This window comes from Lepidochelys kempii, chromosome 2, assembly GCF_965140265.1.
Source record: "Lepidochelys kempii isolate rLepKem1 chromosome 2, rLepKem1.hap2, whole genome shotgun sequence".
Classification (NCBI taxonomy): Eukaryota; Metazoa; Chordata; order Testudines; family Cheloniidae; genus Lepidochelys; species Lepidochelys kempii.
In genome coordinates this window covers 24,809,534-24,829,534 of record NC_133257.1, presented here as the reverse complement: position 1 = coordinate 24,829,534, position 20,001 = coordinate 24,809,534, and the positions used below count along the sequence as shown (strand labels likewise).

Sequence of the window (20,001 nt, the reverse complement as noted above, 5' to 3'; positions counted from 1 at the left end):
GGTCCTGCCCCTTTCCCCCAAGACCCCACCCCATCCCACCTTTTCTTGCCCCTGCTCCTCCCCAGGCCCTGCCCCCACACCCGTCTCTGAAGTCCCCATCCCCACCCTGCCTCTTCCCACCGCGCCCCGCCTTTTCCCACTCCCCTTCCGCCTCTTTCCCACCTCTTCCCACAGATACACATATGAATCTTTTTTGCTTCTAATTTAACTAGGATGTACATAATGCCTTCCACTGTTTCATTCTCTTCAGAATATCATCTTATACATTGAATGTAGTGCTCTTGAAAGGTGCTAAATAGACTCATTTACTTAAAATGAAGTGGGTACATGAGGGTAAGTTGGCTCAGGGTCATAGTTCTAAATAGAGGAAAATATTTCCATAGCTGGCATTAAAAGAGTACACAAATGGCTCCCAGATCTTTCTGAAATGTCACTGAATGAGTATTATTTTTCAGTTGCAAGGACCACTACAGTATCTACCAGCATTGCTACTACTAGTCCAGCAACCTCCAGACCCACAACAGCAGGTAAAAGAAATGAACGTCAATAAAATGTACTCTGAAGTGTTGTAGCCCCGTACAAAACACAGAATAAAAAAGACCTCATTGCTTTCTTGAATCAGACAATTTGCTTCTAAATATAGGTTGCCTGTCTATAATAGTGATTTCTATAGCAAACTGAGCTTTTGTACAGGTTAAAAACCCCTAGAGAGCCAAGGATAGGTGTCATATAAATAAATGAAATAATGGGGGACATTTATATAATATTTATTGCTCCTTAAGATCAGTATTCATTCATTTCTGGTAGCATTTTTGGGGCTCATTTCTGTTCCTATTGAAACCCCCATAATTACTTCCATAGAAATGGGGGTGTGGCTGTTGTTGCTTGGTGACAATGAATATGAAATATTGTTGAGTGACACACTTCCAAAGACTTGTTTTAAATCGGGTCTATGACCTATTCTTTTGAGTTACTTTTATTTTTGTTTTGAGTTTTTCGAACAGGAATCCGAAACCTTGTTATAGATGATGAAACCACATCAAGCTTGAGAGTGACATGGGATGTTTCAGACAACAACATTCACCAGTTCAGAGTGACCTACCTCATTAGTAAAGGTGATCGTGCTGAGGAAGTGGTAAGACTGGTCTGCATGATTTTTTTTTTTTTGGTACGACTTAAACAAATGTTCAGAGATCCTATTAGTATTAACAAAGGGCCCGATCCTGCACCTGCCCTACATCGAAGTCAATGGACAATCTGTGTATGGAATAGCTGCAGAATTGGACTCCAAGTCTCTAATCCTGCAATTGATGCAGTGCAGACAGACTGCTGTGTCTGTACAGAACCCTGTTCAAGTTGCTCCATGCAGGTGCAGCACTCGACCTGTGCATTGTCAAATATAGGATTAGGCCTAACTGACTAAAAATTTTGGACTTTGGGTTAAACTTCTAGGTTAATTGATGCTTAACTGCTGTTCTTCTTTGTGCTGTGGCAGGCCTCAACCTTTGTAACACAAGTATTTAAGAAAGTACTTTTCACGGCTGCATCTCTGTTCCCTGTAGAACAGGAACATCTCTGTTCCTCTGTTCCCTGTTCCTCTGTAGATACGCTGGAGAGGAGGGATAGGATACAGAAGGACCTAGACAAATTGGAGGATTGGGCCAAAAGAAATCTGATGAGGTTCAATAAGGATAAGTGCAGGGTCCTGCAGTTAGGACGGAAGAATCCAATGCACCACTACAGACTAGGGACCGAATGGCTAGGCAGCAGTTCTGCGGAAAAGGACCTAGGGGTGACAGTGGATGAGAAGCTGGATATGAGTCAGCAGTGTGCCCTTGTTGCCAAGAAGGCCAATGGCATTTTGGGATGTATATGTAGAGGCATAGCGAGCAGATCGAGGGACGTGATCGTTCCCCTCTATTCGACATTGGTGAGGCCTCATCTGGAGTACTGTGTCCAGTTTTGGGCCCCACACTACAAGAAGGATGTGGATAAATTGGAGAGAGTCCAGCGAAGGGCAACAAAAATGATTAGGGGTCTAGAACACATGACTTATGAGGAGAGGCTGAGGGAGCTGGGATTGTTTAGCCTGCAGAAGAGAAGAATGAGGGGGGATTTGATAGCTGCTTTCAACTACCTGAAAGGGGGTTCCAAAGAGGATGGCTCTAGACTGTTCTCAATGGTAGCAGATGACAGAACGAGGAGTAATGGTCTCAAGTTGCAGTGGGGGAGGTTTAGATTGGATATTAGGAAAAACTTTTTCACTAAGAGGGTGGTGAAACACTGGAATGCGTTACCCAGGGAGGTGGTAGAATCTCCTTCCTTAGAGGTTTTTAAGGTCAGGCTTGACAAAGCCCTGGCTGGGATGATTTAACTGGGAATTGGTCCTGCTTCGAGCAGGAGGTTGGACTAGATGACCTTCTGGGGTCCCTTCCAACCCTGATATTCTATGATTCTATGATTCCCTTTCTTGTCTCTCTCAGTGCAGCCCCTCAGGTCTCAGGCCTTGTTCCGTCACCTCTTCTGCAATTTTGCAATTCCCCCACTCCTTGGCTGGGACCCTGTAGTAACTGTGTTTACCTAGCAGTCCTGAGTTCAGGTACCTGTGGTTCTTCCCTTTGAGATCCTGTTGTCACACACTGACATATAGGCAGCGTAACCCAGTGGTTGGAGCAGGAGTTTGGCCTATGGTCAGAGGAGAATCAAAGGGGAGAATTGGGGGTATGGTCAGGAGGCAAGCCAATGGTCAGAGCCAGGAGCCAGAATTGAACCAAAGGGCAAAGCTGAGGTCATGGCCAAGAGAAAAGCCAGTGGTCAGAGCCAAGAGTAAGGAATCAGGAGTTCAAAGGTAGGCAGTGTCTAGTACTGGAGCAAGGGCTGGGCAGGAAGCAGGTCTGGTGCAGCTGTGGGTGTGGTGCAGCTGTATGGGTGCGGGGGGTGCTGCAGCACCCCCAGGTTTTACATGAGGCTCTGCTCCTGGCCCCTCACGAAGGGTCCCAGCTGCTGGCCCTGCTCCCAGGGCTCCCCTCCCTGCCCTGCATGCAGGCTCCCGGCCCCACGCTCAGGGCTGCTGGCCCCAGCCTTGGCCTCCTTTCCCCTGTCTGGGTGTCCCCCCACAGGGGAGACAGTCCTGTTCCCGACCCCTGGCTTTCAGCATGCCCACTATTAGAAGTGTTCCAGCACCACTGTCCATGCTCTTTTTGCTACAGGATGTAAATGGTGATCTGTTGACCCTTCTGAGCAATCTGGGAGCACAGCACTTAGTGAGGGATTGTTGGGCCCAGCAGAGCTTATTGGGTTGCTAGGGATCCGATCCCAGAGGCAGCTGAGTATCTGACACCTGTGACTAGTATAGTGCCAAAACAGCCTTCTGAAATGCAAAGTATTGTTTAGTTTGCAGGAGGGGCAAAGCTTATAGAGAAAGAGGATTTTTAAACAACAGACATGCATGTAGACTGTCTATCATACCTAAGGTCTGCCCATCCCCTTATGGTAACCTACAGACTTAACTTCTTCAGGTATCCACAGTGGGCGTCTGTGTCTCCGTCTGGTTTCCCTGAACAACTACCTCTCTCTCTTGAGAGAGAGTCCCTTTTTTAAACCGGCCAGAGTTCTTTGGATCTCCTGTGTTCCTGGGCCTTTGTCTGCCCTGGCTTTGTCCCTTACCAACCCTCAAACATTTGCAGAAAAGTGGCTAAACTTGAGCCATTCTTTCTTTTCTGGCTTTGTTTTCCTCCAACAGTCCCCTATTAAACTAAACCAATATATCCATATAGTAAACATTTCAATAATAAGGTTGATCTACAGTATTCCTAAACTATTGCAGGAACTCCAAGTCTGTCACACTACTCATGGATTGGGATCATAGTAAGAATAACACTTCCAAATTTGAGTGCCTTAAGACAGATACATGTGAATCTCTTTCGGACACCTCAGTAAGAATGTCCTCATTTTAAGCTGTGCTTTACACCTACTGTTGTCAACTCTAAGTCGTGCAATATTTGGTATTTTTCTTAAAGCCTCATTTCCTGGAGTCATGTGAATACAACAGATTTTCATCTTTAATTTTTTAATAAAATGTAAGTTTCTAACCCTCGTGGTTGTGGGGAAAAGCTTGAAAGAGAGAACGCTAAAAGTTTAAAGACTAGAATACAGAAAGAACCCCAAATTTATTATTTTTAAAATCTCATGATTTTTGAGCCAGTTTTGTAATATTTGGGGGCCTGACTAATGCTTTTTGAACACTTGGGTTTGTCAATAATGTATACCTGAGTTTCCTATTGAAGTCAAGAATTAAAATTTCGGCCTAATGGTATACATAAAATAGAGCAAAAAGTATCATTCAGGCTTATGTCTCCAAATTATTACTTCAGAATATAAAAGCATTCTTTCATGTACAAGCTTCCTTCACTCACATTCTGTAATCGGATGGAGTTCTCATTCATGCAGCTCACTCCTATTTATGTTAACAGGAAATGTTATTGGACATACTGGATATTCTTTCATATTCCCTGCAGTCTGCTTTTTTTTTTTTTCATTTTTTCTGTTTTATTTTTCTTTGATGACTATATCAGTAAGAACGGCAAAGAAAGGAACTACTTGAATATATTTTCTCCTGAGATATGAATCATGTTATTGTTTCTTTTCAGTTTCATCCATCTTTTATGAGGCTTTGGTAGAAAATTACTTTTTAGCTATCTCGCTGATGTCAAAACAGTAATCTTAAACTGAACCTTTTTAATAGAGTGGTTTCTTTTTGGGGCAGTACAAAAAGCTTTATAGATCTACATAGCATATATGACACTACGATACAAGGCAATAGCAAAAATATACAGCCTAATAGGCAATATTCTTCTGTTTCATCTGATATAGCCAGAGGTTTCTTAAATTTTCAAATCCCAGATTAACTTTTTTCAGGTCAGTGAAAGCTTAAACCAAGCCAATTAGATAATATAGATGTGTCTCTGTTTTTAATAGTCAATAATTGGTTGTTATTTTAAAAAAATTAAAATAAAATTTTAGTAAAGTTATTAAAACTCTAGCTATTAGAAAGATTTATGCTTTTTGAGCTGGATCACATGCCCATAAATGTAAATGGTAAAGCTGCAGGACCTGGCATTTTGGTTCCGATTCAGCAAAGCACTTAAGCAAGTGCTTTAGTCCCACTGAAGTTAAACTAAAACAAGTGCTTAAGTGCTTCATGGAATAAGGAATAATCCCGAAATTACTCCTAGATGGGTCTTAGTTAACAGGTACAGTGTTGGGCAATCCCTTTCTGACCAAGAGTAAGCAAAATATACAGATTCCCCCACCCTCTATAGTGAAACCACTCTTTGAATAGTAAACATGCAGTTAATATAACTGATCTAAGGAATATTTGAAAGTTGTATTGGCTCAGAGATTTAGTACAGAGTGATAGTTCATACATGCAGAGATAGCTGTCTATCATAGGCAGGTTCTCTTAGTACATTACTATCTTAGATATGTATAGCGAACAAGTCTGCTGATTATTTAGGGAGGGCGAATATTGTCAAAATAGAGCATCACAAACATATTTAAAATGTAAACCAGCTCATAAGGAATAAATTGCTGTACGGAAGTGGGAAAGGTATATGATGGCTGAGATCATATGTGTTTATAAAAGGATTTAAGAAGCTAATAATCAACCTTGTCTGTTTCTGATGTTCTGACCATCCAGGTAATGGTACCTGGAAGACAAAACAATCTTCTTCTTCAGCAGCTGCTCTCAGATACCGTATACAAAGTTACTGTCACTCCCATCTATTCTGATGGGGAAGGAGTCGGTGTCTCAGCTCCTGGAAAAACCTGTAAGTACAAACATTTGGTTTTAGGCAGACGGAAAGGTCTGAGTAAGAGATGTTTTGTTTTGTTTTTTTCTCATACTATGCAAACATTTGAGTTCAGGTTAAAACATAGGTTCAAATTAAAAATGAAGAAATGTACGAATCAGGACTTTTATACAAATCCCACTGCACTGACTGATAAACGTGACTGTTTTTAATCAAGTTTGACTATGTCTTGTGCTGTGAACTGTCAAATATCAGAAACTCAGTGGGAGCAAGGCTGGTCAGTTTTTGATTAAATTCTAGATAAATTCATGGAGGATAGGTCCATCAGTGGCGATTAGCCAGGATGGACAGGGATGGTGTCCCTAGCCTCTGTTTGCCAGAAGTTGGGAATGAGCGACAGGACATGGATCACTTGATGATTACCTGTTCTGTTCATTCCCTCTGGGGCACCTGGCACTGGCCATTGGCAGAAGACAGGATGCTGGGCTAGATGGACCTTTGGTCTGAACTGTATGGCCGTTCTTATGGTTTGGGAGTCCACCAAGGAGTCCAAGTTCTGTAGAAAGTGATGATGATGATGATGCCATGAGTGACATTCAACTATTTTTAGTTAGTGCCAAATCAATACCCCAGCCAAAATGCTGTTGGAGAGATTTCTTTTGGACGAGATATTTTTCAAAAAGTTCCTGAACATTTGCAGTTGTTAAAGACCCTGTTGAACTTTTCAGCAGAATTGTTATATTAGTTCTAGACAACATACCAACACAAGTCACTACCTTCTCTCTAACCAAATTCAACCTGTGGATAAAATGGAAAAAGATAGACCTACTGCACTCTGCTAAACAGCTGGCATGTTCCACCTGATAAGTGGCTGTATTTCAATGGTGGCTGAAATTATCTCTGTGCATAATTTGTGTATCACTTTCAGTCCCTGATCCTACAACACTTACATGCGTACTTAACTTTAAGTACATGAATAGTCCCATTGACTTCAGTTTAGCAAATACAGAAGCATTTGCAGAATCAAGGCCCAAATTTATGATGCACCTTGGGATACTTTGAGTTGAAAGGAAATATACACATGAAAGATAATTATCACAGAATTCCCTTTTACTCCTCTATTCTTGGGGGGGGGGGGTTACATTAAGGCTGTGTATTAATTTGAAATTACAATACTTGTTCAATAGACACAACAGTCCAAATTAATCCTTGCTATAACCCTTTTAGAAACTCCATATTTTTTAATTCACTGGCATAATGCTGGGGATGAATTTGACTCAACAGGCCCAGATCCTCTCTCAGACACATGGCTGTGGCTCCTCTGGACTTTTGGAAGTTGTGCCTGTGTACTTGGGGGCAGAACTGGTCTCCTTATCTAGAGTTATGTGTAATCTGGGTTATTATTTATATGCATGTCTATCTTTTATACAAGTGCTTGTAAGAGATGCAGATATGGAAGCTCACAATTTGTTTTGCTTTTAGTGCCTCTTTCTGCCCCCGGAAATTTAAGGGTTTCAGATGAGTGGTACAACCGATTACGTATTAGCTGGGATGCCCCTCCATCACCAACAATGGGTTACAGGATTGTCTACAAACCTATCAAAAGTGAGTTTTCAAAATTGGTTGCTTTGGCTTCTGTTTTTGCTTTTTCAGTTTTCACATCTATTGCTAAAAGTCCCACTTAAAACAAAAAACTATAACTGATTGCAACTAAAAACCTGAGAGCCTATAGAAATACATTTTCAAAGTAGTTCAGAGAGATTTAGACCCAATTTTTCCAAGTGCCCTGTAATTTTAGATGCATTAATTTTTGGATACCGAACTCTAGCTATGTAGAATACCTAACTGTAGACTTCATTCACAGTTAGCCAAGCCACACCCACTCATTCAAATCCCTCTGAAAAACATTTCTTTCATGATGACCATAAGAACTGAGTTTACTGTTATAATGGGGAGGAAATAAAAATTAAAAAGAAAAACACACCAAGGGCTGAATTCTAAGCTATATCCTAAGCCGTAAGCAGTGATTACAGTTAAGATAGACATGGCAGTGTTTGCAGCTCTTTGTCCTGGTCCCAGTTCTACACAGTTCCTGATCCCAGACTCAGAGCTGCTTTAAATGATGCAGGTTTGCAATAGCCCTGTAGGGACTTGTTTTGTGGGTGGGGATCCCCAGATCCTGTTATGCCTCCAAGCCAAGGGAATCTTCAGCTGCCTATTTAGGGCAGTGCTGAGTCCCCTTTGTTCCCCTGGAGCAGCACAGAAGGGGCTTAGCAAGTGCCAGTGTCGAGCCTTAGATGAATGTCACTGCTGGATTCCTCAGTGTGTGCTGGTTTCCACATGTCTGTCTTAGACTGTGAGTTGCTCTGGTTATGAAGTGTCTTCAGTTCTGTGTACAGTACTGAGTGCACCACTGGGGCTAAGCAAGTAATAATAAAGCAATGTGTTTAGGAATAAACCTATTTTTGACTACAGATTATGATATTTTTTACTGCCTGATAATTCCTTTAATTACAAAGTATTCTATTCTTTTTCAGTCCCTGGACCAGCACTGGAGACCTTCGTGGGGGATGATATTAACACCATTCTCATTCTTAATCTATTCAGTGGAACTGAGTATAGCATTAAAGTATTTGCTTCATACTCAACAGGCTTCAGTGATGCCCTAGCAGGCACAGCCAAAACATGTAAGAATGATTTCATGCTGTTCAGATCTCTACGGACCATTTTCCCATTGTAACTTTAGCTTCACACAACTCCCTGAATGAATTCTCACACGAATTCTTTTCCTCTTCTAAGTATTTTGAGCTAGTTGTTTGCTGAAAGGAAAAGCCTTTTTTCATCAGACAGAATAGAGCTTTAACATGTTTCCTGCTGGAATTAACACAAGACAGGTCATAAAGCAGATATTATTTATTATCATTCAACTCTAGTAACTATACATTTGCTTAATGAAAGTCTGTTTTCCTTTTTCTGATCAGGCAATCCTTCGAAATCATTTGAGTTAGGCTTTACATCATGGAAACCTTAACCTTAAATTCAGCTTTGACAACAGTATTGTTATATCAATAACATTTTTGCTTTTAAGTGAATTATTAACACTGTTTATTGGTCCTTCTCAAATTCCAGATCTGTGGACTCAGGATGTAGATGCCTTCTTTCTGCTTCCTGTCCTTTATTAGATATTATTTTGGGGATTATTTTTTGTGCAGGCTTTTGCATTACAATTATTTCTTTAAAATTAATTAATAAAAGTGGTCACTCACTTTTTTCCTTTTTCTTCTGATTTTTGGATAATTATATTGCAGCATTTTCTTGTGTTCTGGCATTTTTACTGTAGCAGTACTATTTGTTTTTATATTCAATTGCAGTGTACTTGGGGGTGACAAATCTGGATGCATATCAAGTGCGCATGACTAGTATTTGTGCCCAGTGGCAGCTTCACAGACATGCTACTGCATACAGGATAGTTATAGAATCTCTTGTTGGTAAGTTAGCACATTGTTACATATCCACTCGGCTTAATAGTTTGTAGGAATGCTGCTTGTAGAGAACCACAGGACTGTATCTAAATGAAATTTGCAAACAAAATTTCCACTCCTAAAATTAGTAAAATTGTAAAAGTAATTGAATGACAGTGTTTAAAATAAGTGGAGGAGAGCAGAACTACACAGAAACTGGAAATGAATGAACCACAAAAGATTTGGAGTTAGAGTTCCCTTAACATAAAAGCTTGACTAGTTATCTGTGACTACACAGGCTCCAGGTCACCCCCTTACCTGATACTGCCTTGTATCTAGCGGGAGATCCAACAGCCTCCTGCTCCTTTCCCCCCTCCCACAGCATCTTCAGGGTGCAGCCGCCCATCCTTCTCCATCTCATCTCGTCAAACCCACTGGTCTCCAGCTCCCAGCTAAGTCGCCTGCTTGGGTTTGTTCAGCCTCCCACCCTGCAGCAAAAAGATCAAGAAACACTCCTCTATGTTCCTTATCTGCTGCTTCCAGCCCATTGGATTGTGTGGGAATGAACGTACAGGCTGGCTCCCAAAAGAATGGAGGATGGAAAGCAGTACTGTTGGTTACTTCATAAAGATCCAGAAGGGAGAGTGAACCTCCTGTCCATTTAGATCTGATAAATGGAGATGTCCAGGCCCATTGAGGGAAGGGAGCTATGGTGAATGCTCAGTGGGCTTTACCTTATCCAGATGAGGTTCACGGGGGCTATAACTGTATGCAAGCTCATTTGCTCATCCCCGGTAGACACTCGCTGTCTTGTTATGGTGAAAAACAATTACCTTGCATAGAATGACTCCCTTGAAAAACTTGAATAACTTGAGAAGTGCAGTTAGTAAAACCTAATCAAGTTAACCAAAGACGACATGAACAGTAGATGCTAATCTGATTGTAAAATAATGACCCTTGTATTTTACAATTGATGGATTCAGATAAGGTTTATCTGAAGGCCTGAAATACAGAGAAGCTATTTTAAAGCAACGATCTTAGTTGGCAAGAGGGAATGCAGATTTCCTTCTTACCTGGGAGTTAGCCTAAATTCTGCTTCCTCTGTGCCTATTCATTATTATGTAGGACTGCCAGACATGTGTTTAACCTAGCCTGAGAGCCTTAATTTGAGAACGAACAAAAGAGCCATTCAAATAGCTCCTTATTAACATCTGTCATGAAGAACTTTCATTGTCCAGCTTGTTCTGCATCTCACTCAACCAGTTGTCAATTATCTTCATAGTATTGCTACTCAACTTGATATGCATAAAATGGTTTTTACTTGGCAACAAATGGGACCTATTGGCACATTTAGTAAATACTATATAGAATGTGTAGTATAGTCTTTCATTTCCCTGCAACGCTCCTTACTTTTACAGATGTTTACTTCTCTTGAAAGTATTCCCATTAACTTCAATGGCATTTGGATCAGGGCTTTAATGCACAGGGGGTGAATTTGCAGAGGCACCACTTGAATCCTATGTCAGAATTATTGGGAGTGGTGAGCATTAAATGGTGCCCAGGCTTTTTGGTGGGCCTCTCTGCACACAGATGAATTTAATCCAGATTGGAGGCAGCGTGTGGCTCAAAATGGTTAATAAATAGAGAGTTCTTATAGCCACTTCATTTACTGTCATATTCCCTTCCAGTTTCAGGCCATTATATGACAAATTTTTTCAGGAAAATGGTAGGTAAAATTCTGTTCTAAATGTTCCTTTTATAATTCCTTTTATAATTCCAGATGGGAAGAAGAAAGAAGTAACCCTTGGTGGAGGGACATCTAGACATTGCTTCTTTGAGCTCATGCCTGGCACTGAGTATAAAATCAGTGTCTATGCCCAGCTTCAGGAGATAGAAGGCCCTGGTGTAAGCATCATGGAAACTACATGTAAGTGAAGTCTCTTAAAGGTCAGCCACCTCAGGCTAACCTTTGGTTGTCCCCATTGGGGCAAGAGGCTAGAACCAATGTACAGTAACCACATGGGTACTAACAGTTTTTTTTTTCTCTTTCATTGGGGTTTTTTAATTGTTCTTCCTCTGATAGTGCTCAAAGGGTTGCTTCCTCCAGAGCATTCTCAAACATAGCTATGCATTTCTCCCGGGAGCTAATAACCACACACAGGAATGGGATGGCAAACGCAGCCCTCTTACAAAACAGGGGGAGGATGTTTTAGCCCAGTTCACAAAAGGTCCCTTCTGGCTGTAAAATCAATGACTCTCCAAAGAGGATTTCAAAACATGGACAGCAGAGAAAACCAAAGGGCACAAAATACAGAGAACCAGTGAAAGATTCAGATCTTTGATGCTGTCATTGGGAATAATTTTCAAAAGCACCTCAGTGGATGAAAGTCAGTGGGACTTGGGCTCATAAATCACCAGAGCACTTTTGAAAATTGTATCCATTATTATTTCTCCAGGGGCATAAAGTGAGCTAGATGCCTCACAAACATATAAGAAGATAGGTCCCAGCTCCGATGAGCTTACAATGTAGTGAGACAAAAAAAAGGATGAAGGGAAGGAAATGGAACACTTTTTTCCAGCCTCCCCTCTCTCTTTTCCCTATCTCACCTCCAACCCAGTCTTTCAGTATATTTAGTTTAACCACTCACCTAAGTGGTATGCCCTCCCCTTTCCCTTCTTTCATCTGCCTCACTCCCCCAGCAGACACTTTTATCACCTCCCCTTTCAGTTTAATCCACACCACACTTTAGGGCAAATGTGAAAAATCAGGATAGGGGGTGGGTGATATTAGGAGCCTATATAAGGAAAAGACCCGAAAATAGGGACTGTCCCTATAAAATTGGGACATCTGGTCACCCTACCACACCCAGAGTCTTCCTCCTGGCTTCTACGCAGCAAAACCCTTCCCAGATTCCATCCCTCCACCTCCTACATTGTCCAGGCCCATTTCCCATTAGAAACTCACTGAGGATAATGAACAGTCTGAGATCCTGATGCCTTTGGGAGGATTGGGAAAGGTTTGCTGTGGGCCTGGTGTCCTGGAATCTGGGTGTTTGGGAGAATCAGGAGGAATTCAGCTGGTTCCCATGCTCCCCCTGCACTACTCTGAATAGACTGTAAAATTAAACCCTTTCTCCAAAGCCAGGTTACCACATGGAAGGTTAAGCATGTCAAATAAAGAACTGAACTGCCCAAGGTCCCATTTCGTGTGTTTGTGTCTCATGGACATTAGGAGGGAGCAGCCCCTGCATTCTTCCGAGTGCAGAGACTGCAATTGTGCCTGACCCTCTTATAGATGGGAGCTCCTCCTAGCCTCCACCTTGCATTCATGCCAGGCATAATTTACCCCTTAGGTGATTCATAGACTTGGCCCTAACCTTTTCCTCTTAAAGTCAATGAAAAACCTCCCATTGATTTCAGTGGGAGATTGGGCCCACTAGATGTAACTGTGGGCACAAATCCCTTTATGTGCCAGTCTTTCTGGGAATCCTTTCTGAAGGATAGTTTTATGCAACTGTCCTCATCACCTGTAACCATAAATACGATGTGTACATTGTGGTGAATATCAAATACACAACAACCTTTAACTACATCGCATGTGGCTCCCTACCTTAATCATGTTGAGAATACTGGAAAGAATGTTGTCTGACAAGGTTTGGAACTTTTCCTCGGTCATAAATGTGGAAATCAAGCATGTACATGTTACCTCTGTGAACTCCGCATAAAACTATATTGAAATTTGCTAACAAAGCTTTATTCAATCACTGTCAGAACCACAGCAGAGCTGTTGAGTAGCTGATAATTTGTTCAGCCTCATTTCTGGGAAAGTGCCATTCAGAGACTCCTCTTAGTGTGAAGTAGAAGACAAGGAAGCCAATTTTTCAAGATTACCTGTGCATAGTAACCTTGTAACAAATCATGCGCTGCACGCAGCGAGAGGCATAATGACTCAATATTACACAGAGAGCTACAAATCTGGTCTCCAGATTAAAAAAATACCAACCTCTACCAGTGGAGCTAAGGGAGAGTTCCTTCAGGGCCAGACTATTGTCTTTTCTGCATGCCTGCACTGGGCTGTAAGGAATTGGAAGGCCCCTCCTTATTTCCCTGTGCTGGCTGCCTGTGGTAAGTATAGCAGTATGCTGGGGAAGCCAGCCTTTGAGGAGTTGTTACTTCCCCTCCTGGGCAGGTGGGCAAGGGAGTGGTCAGAAAGGGATAGGAGAATTATACCTGGCACAGCAGAGTATGGACACTGCAAGTCTAGGGCCTGCGCAAGATATGTCCCCCCAGAGCAGGGGAAAGTGTCTGTGTCACAGTCTGCTTCCCGAGCACTTCTGGGACAGCACAATACGCTGTATCATACATAAAAAGAAAAGGAGTACTTGTGGCACCTTAGAGACTAGCAAATTTATGCATCCGATGAAGTGAGCTGTAGCTCACGAAAGCTTATGCTCAAATAAATTTGTTAGTCTCTAAGGTGCCACAAGTACTCCTTTTTCTTTTTGCGGATACAGACTAACACGGCTGCTACTCTGAAATGTATCATACATGGGGCTTGTGGCAAAGCCACAATTTAGGCCTTAGTTGGTAGTTGCAGTAGTAGATCCAGCCAATAGCGGTAGACATTGCAAGCGTATGTACACACACACAAAACTAGCCTTTGGGTTGTATAACTAGATAGGTATGCAAACAAAACAAAAGGAGAAAATGCCTTACCTCAAATAACTAAAAATGTGTGAAGGTGTCTTCAGATAAGATTTCTTCTTGGTATTCTCTCCTTTTAATTTCTAGTACCATTTCCAACTCAACCACCGACTTCTCCTTCAACAATAGCTCCACCACCTACAATCCCTCCTGCAAAAGAAGGTAAACATGTGCTGTGTTTATGGGTTAAAATAGTCTTAACTTATGTAGATCATTTTCTGGTTTTGATCACTATTATAGATTTCTAGGGCCAGATTCCCAGTTCGTATAAATTGATGTCGCTCCATGGAAGCTAATGGGTCTGGGCTGATTTACATGCATTGAGGAACTGTCCCCAGATTGTGTTTTATTGTTTGGGGGACCTTTTTGGTGAATTTATGCAAAGCATACAATTGGTAAATAATTAACACGTTTTAAATATGTTGCAACAGAAGGAAACAGATAGGTACATTTTACTGTAGACCAGTGTATATATAGCCTAGTACCATGGTTTTCAACCTTTTTTCATTTTCAGAGCCCTAAAAAATTTCAAATGGAGGTGCGGACCTCTTTGGAAATCTTAGACATAGTCTGCAGACCCCCACAGTTCAATGGACCACAAGTTGAAAACCACTGTTCTATGGTGACGACAACCTTTCGTGGACTCCATAGACATGCACACAGGTTGAAAACCACTGTCCTAGCAGTTGTTAGACTTATAAAACAACATGATTTTTCTAGTCCATAAAAATATTCTAATGCAGAAGGCATTGGCCATGTGCATTTACTATACTCACAACTCTTCTCTTTAAATAAGGGCTTCCCTTGGCGTATCAATCTCCTATAAACTTCCCTGAGTCTCATATAGAGTCTCATAAATGTTTCTGTTCAGAGTGGTTTATTGTTGGGGATTAAGGGCAGATCCTCAACTTGAAGTCAATGGAGCTGTGCAACTTCAAACCAGCTGAGGAGCTCATCCCTAGATACAGCAAGAAAGGGATCGTACGCACTGCATAGAACTGTGCAGCAGCAAATATACCCAAAGCTGAGTACACTTCAGCTGAAAACAGCAAGAATGGTCACATTTATGTGTCTTCCTCTTCTGACCCTTGGCACTTAAGTGAATTTCTTCCTTAGGGGGTAAAAATTTTTTTTCAGGGGCAACCTCAATTTATGCCCACTTTCTTGCCCTAAGCAATTGCTGTGCAAATTAGGGAGGAGATTCCAAGGAGCCTTGTCAGGAGTAACTCCTCAGTGAGATGGAGCTCAGCTCCATGGGGACTGTCTACTGAACGGCATGCAGAGGTGAGCGGCTGAGGTCCAGCCTCACAGGTCCAGACTGCTGTCTATTCTGCATGCCTGCACTGGGCTGCAAGAGGATGTAAGGCTCCTCCTTATTCCCTTGCTCTGGCTACCCGTATCTAGTCTCCTGGAAAAGGAACATAAGGAGTTATGGAGGTTACTCCAGTCTGTCAGCTGGAGGAGCTTCTGAAGAGCAGCTCCACAGCCTGGCAGTGGAGGATTTCTCGCCCTGCTACCTAGTACAGTGGCTCAGTATGTTCTGCCAGCTTCTCGGGTTATGTAAATGTGTGTGCTACATTATTTTAAAATTAAAATGTTTAGCAAAATATTTAATAACCTTTAAGACTTTAACCTCTGATATGTAATCACATCTGCTAGTGTAGATGCTTCATCCCGTGCAGATCCCTGTTGATTCTGCATGCACTCGGGTGTCCATGCCAGCAGATCCTATTGCCGGACTGAGACCTTAGTGAGTATTAACAAAGAAGTTACCAGTGACCAAAAAGTAACTTCCAAAATATTTGTTGTTCAACAGTTTGCAAAGCTGCCAAAGCTGACCTGGTGTTCCTAGTGGATGGGTCATGGAGTATTGGAGATGACAATTTCAATAAAATAATTGGATTCCTGTATAGCACTGTTGGAGCTTTGGACAGAATTGGTCCTGATGGAACTCAGGTAACAAACACAAAGAGAGAGAGCATAACCGAACAAGTGTATCTAGTGTCTAAAATCAAACCAATCAAAGTGTGGTTGACATTGTTTCACACTTCTTTCTATAAACTGAGTTCTGGCAGCAGTTCTTTTGCAGTATCTTATTTTATATATTTCATAGGGTGAGATTCACCAGAGAGACAGCACAATGTGTAAGAATGATTCAAGTCTCTCTTAAGCCCTCACAATGGGATTTAAGTAGTATTTAGGCCTTGTGCTGCTCCTCCACCTGGTGTTTATTTCAACCCTAGTCCTCTAGAAACAATAGTGTTTTCACTGACATTAAAAATTGTAAGCTTATTTTTCAATTTTCTTGTTTTTATAAATTCATCTGCTCTAGACTAAGCACAAATGTGATATAAAATAAAGCACAATATTTAAAATAATTACTATATTCATATTTTTAAAGTACTTGCGCAGGAAAAGATGATAAACACTGAATGTGCTCTGTAAGAGTTTTTTATAACCTTTTAAAAAATACAGCTGTGCATATCACTGTTTTAAATCACGCCATTTTAATTTTGTTGTTGTTTAATATTAAGGTTACAAAAGCACCCAAAAGGTGTTAGACACTTTCCAAACATAGAGAAACACTTATTCCTTGCTTTCTCTTAATTTCTGATTCACATCAGAACAAATTATTTTTACAAACATAGTCCTCAATCCCACAGAAACACATGCTTAATTTAAGGCAGGGCAGGGCTCACGTAGCAACACATTTGGGAGAGAAAATAACTCAAAAATAGGTTCTCATGTTATTTCTAATACTTCCTAAGTTTCGGTCCCAATCTCACAGTTACTCACGTAAAACTATTTCTGAGCGGGAATAACTATACATATATGAGCAACTGTGTATAGGATTTTGCCCTAGGACTGAACAGGGAATGCTTTTGCCAAGGTGGGAAAACTTCCTCATCCTGTTTCTACCCAATGAAACCAGAAAGTGATAGGCAGCAACCAAAGCTGCAGAGAACAAATTTGAACTTTATGTAGTGAAATTAAAAAAAAAAAAATTAAAAAAGACTTCAAGTCAAGGAGGGAGCAAAAGTCCAAACAACTCTTATTTTAAATGATCTGGTTCATGTGCCCTTGTTAAACATAGAACAGTGTTTACTAACTAGCATGTTTTCTGTATACAGGTTGCCATAGCTCAGTTCAGTGATGATCCCAGAACAGAATTTAAACTGAATGTGTACAAAACGAAAGAGACTCTTCTTGAAGCCATTCAGCACATAGCGTACAAAGGAGGAAACACCAAAACAGGTGAGAGCAGTTGCAGGCTGTGAAACAGTTTCTTATGACCATTTTCTGGACAGAGTTACCTCTCCATTTGCAAAGTGGTTTGTCAGGATAAGGCCATGTGACATCAGTGCAAGAAGAGTGGGGATGAAGATAGTCGGCAGTGGGGATGAAAGGCGAGACTCTGGAATGTCCCACATCATCATGACCAGAGAGCCCGGGTGATCTCCTGGTTGCACTACTCACATGATGCACCTCTGCACTTCTGGGTCTTAACCCAACTATAGGGCTGGGGACCAGTGAAGGGAAAAGGGTCTGTCGAAGACAAATGGCTGTGGAGGCTGGGGAAGGTGGAATGGGAAGTAATGTGGATTCATGCTGGCAGGTGGAAAAGTGAGAGACTCCATCCTGGAGAGGGAAGTTGTTCAGGGGTTTGCAGTGTGTTTCAGCAGATCAGGGGTGGAATGGGTGTGGTACTAGCTAGAATTGTGTTTAGCCCCTGAGGATAGCTTTCTGAGGAGGAGGAAATTCAGCTTGAATACTGGCAGGATTATTTGGGGCCATAGAGTTTATCGTCTCAGACTTCACAGAAATTTAATGCAACTACTTGCACTGCACTGTGACCACAATTACACATTTCCATTTTCCCCAGAAAATTCTGCACTGGCATTTTTGAACTACTTGCATCCTTGTAGGGGAGGACTTGGTGTGTGTTGACTACCATAGGACCCGCCACATCCCAACCAAGTCCATTTAGTATAGAGGATTTGGCCATATCTTTTTAAACCTAAGAAGCCAAAGGTCAAGAGATGAGAGTTTGAAAATACAAGGTCAAAATTAGGTTCCTAAATCCATATTTATTCATCTATATAAGTGGCCTGATTTTCAAAAGTGCCAAGCACACGCCAGCTCTCACTGAAGTCAGAGTTTGCTGCTGGGTGCTCAGCACTTTTCAATATCGGGCTATCTATTTAGGTGTCTAAACATGGCTTTAGAAGCTTGGCGTTAGGTAAATGCTTTCGAAAATCTTGACCTAATAATTTATATGGGGCTTTGTTCTTTTATCAGTATATAAAGCATTAACAGAAAATCTAGGATGAACCAGATTCGTTTCATAGTGAATTTCTTCTGTTTCAGGCAAAGCAATTAAGCATGCACAGGAGGCCTTGTTTACCACTGATTCAGGCATAAGGAGGGGTATCCCTAAAGTTTTGGTGGTCATTACTGATGGACGATCACAGGATGATGTGAACAAAGTCTCCAGAGAGATGCAACTAGATGGTAACACATATATTAAGAAATGTTTGCATTTTCAGTTTTTCCTGCTCCTCCATCTTCATCTTCATAATCACTGTTTAAGCCCAGACACAAGATATGGATAATTCCTGCCCCAGAAGGGTTTACAAATCTAATCCAAGTCAGACGTAAAGCAGACAGCACACACTGGGAAACTCTGAATTCCACTAGGGAATGACTAGCATTTTATATAATTTATTTGTAGTTATTAGTATTATTGGCTCAATTTTTGTGCATGTTTTTAAAATCATGCAGACTACTCACATGCTTAAGTACTTTCAGGAGAGGGCCTACAAGTCCATATTGTCATCCACAATAGATAAACTCACTTTTAGAAGCATCCGAACTATTTTGTCCTTCCAGACAAGAGCTCTTATGAAGCACCTTTGATGGACTCTTGTGCTGCTTCTAATCTGCCGCTCATCTTCCAATAACTATCTTAAAGTTTTTATACTACCTATCTCAGGGTTTTATATTGGTGCCCATCACCATGGTTTTTGAGCACGATAATTAGATTATGAACGTTATAACTATTGTTGTTTAGTATTTGTACCAAGCCCCAAAGTGTGCTTGGAACAGCACAGAACATTTACACATGGTCCCTGCCTCCAAAAGAACGAAGAGGAAGCTTGGGTTCCAGACGGGCTGGATAACAGAAATAAGTGTCTATAATGGCTGTTGGTTCAATAAGTAGTATGCACACACTTTTTTTTTTTTTTTAAATTTGGCATGTACAGGGCTCTGACTAATCACTGGGTCTTGTAGCCCAAAACAATATGGTCTCTCCATTGAGTTGTCCACTTGCATCATTTGAATGTCAGATATTGACTCATAAGAAATGAATCATGCTATGTTTATTTTTCATGCATTTACACTGAAATCACGGCTGAGCACAGCATCTCGCTAATAAAACAAGAATTACATAATAACAGAACTAGTTTTTAAATTTAGAAGCGCAGCAACAAAAATCCCAAATCCCTAACAAAAATAAAAAGGCTCTCCAGTTAAATTGAACCAAACTATTTTGAAGAGTTGATCAACTAGATACATCGTGTATTATGCATTGGAGCTCACTAGAGCAGTGGTTCTGAGCCCAGGGTATGTGTACCCCAGGGTTTAGGCAGAGGTCTTCCAGGGAGTACATCAACTCACATAGATATTTGCCTAGTTTTACAACAGGCTACATATAATGGACTAGCGAAGTCAGTACAAACTAACATTTCATACAGACAATGACTTGTTCATACTGCTCTATATACTATGCACTGAAATGTACGTACAATATTTATATTCCAATTGATTTTTATAATTGTGTGGTAAAAATGAGAAAGTCGGCAAGTTTTCAGTAACATTGTGCTGTGACATTTTTGAATTTCCATGTCTGATTTTCTAAGCAAGTTGTTTAAGTGAGGTGACACTTGGGGTACACAAGACAAATCAGACTCCTGGAAAGGATATAGTAGTCTGGAAACATTGAGAGCCACTGCACTAGAGACACA

General features: G+C 41.2%; 1 protein-coding gene across 4 annotated transcripts in view; it reads left to right on the top strand.

The window, feature by feature from the left end:
- The window catches only part of COL14A1 (collagen type XIV alpha 1 chain), a 175,469-nt gene that overhangs the window by 78,844 nt on the left and 76,624 nt on the right, over positions 1-20,001 (top strand). For 3 of the 4 annotated variants that reach the window (XM_073330233.1, XM_073330231.1, XM_073330234.1), the window contains exons 18-28: positions 456-527; positions 993-1,135; positions 5,699-5,828; positions 7,293-7,415; positions 8,348-8,497; positions 9,182-9,298; positions 11,052-11,198; positions 14,063-14,137; positions 15,792-15,931; positions 17,107-17,230; positions 18,344-18,487. In XM_073330233.1, coding sequence (XP_073186334.1) covers positions 456-527; positions 993-1,135; positions 5,699-5,828; positions 7,293-7,415; positions 8,348-8,497; positions 9,182-9,298; positions 11,052-11,198; positions 14,063-14,137; positions 15,792-15,931; positions 17,107-17,230; positions 18,344-18,487 — 1,365 coding nt within the window. The remainder of the gene's footprint in view (positions 1-455; positions 528-992; positions 1,136-5,698; positions 5,829-7,292; positions 7,416-8,347; positions 8,498-9,181; positions 9,299-11,051; positions 11,199-14,062; positions 14,138-15,791; positions 15,932-17,106; positions 17,231-18,343; positions 18,488-20,001) is intronic. The other variant, XM_073330232.1, reaches the window with a different exon arrangement.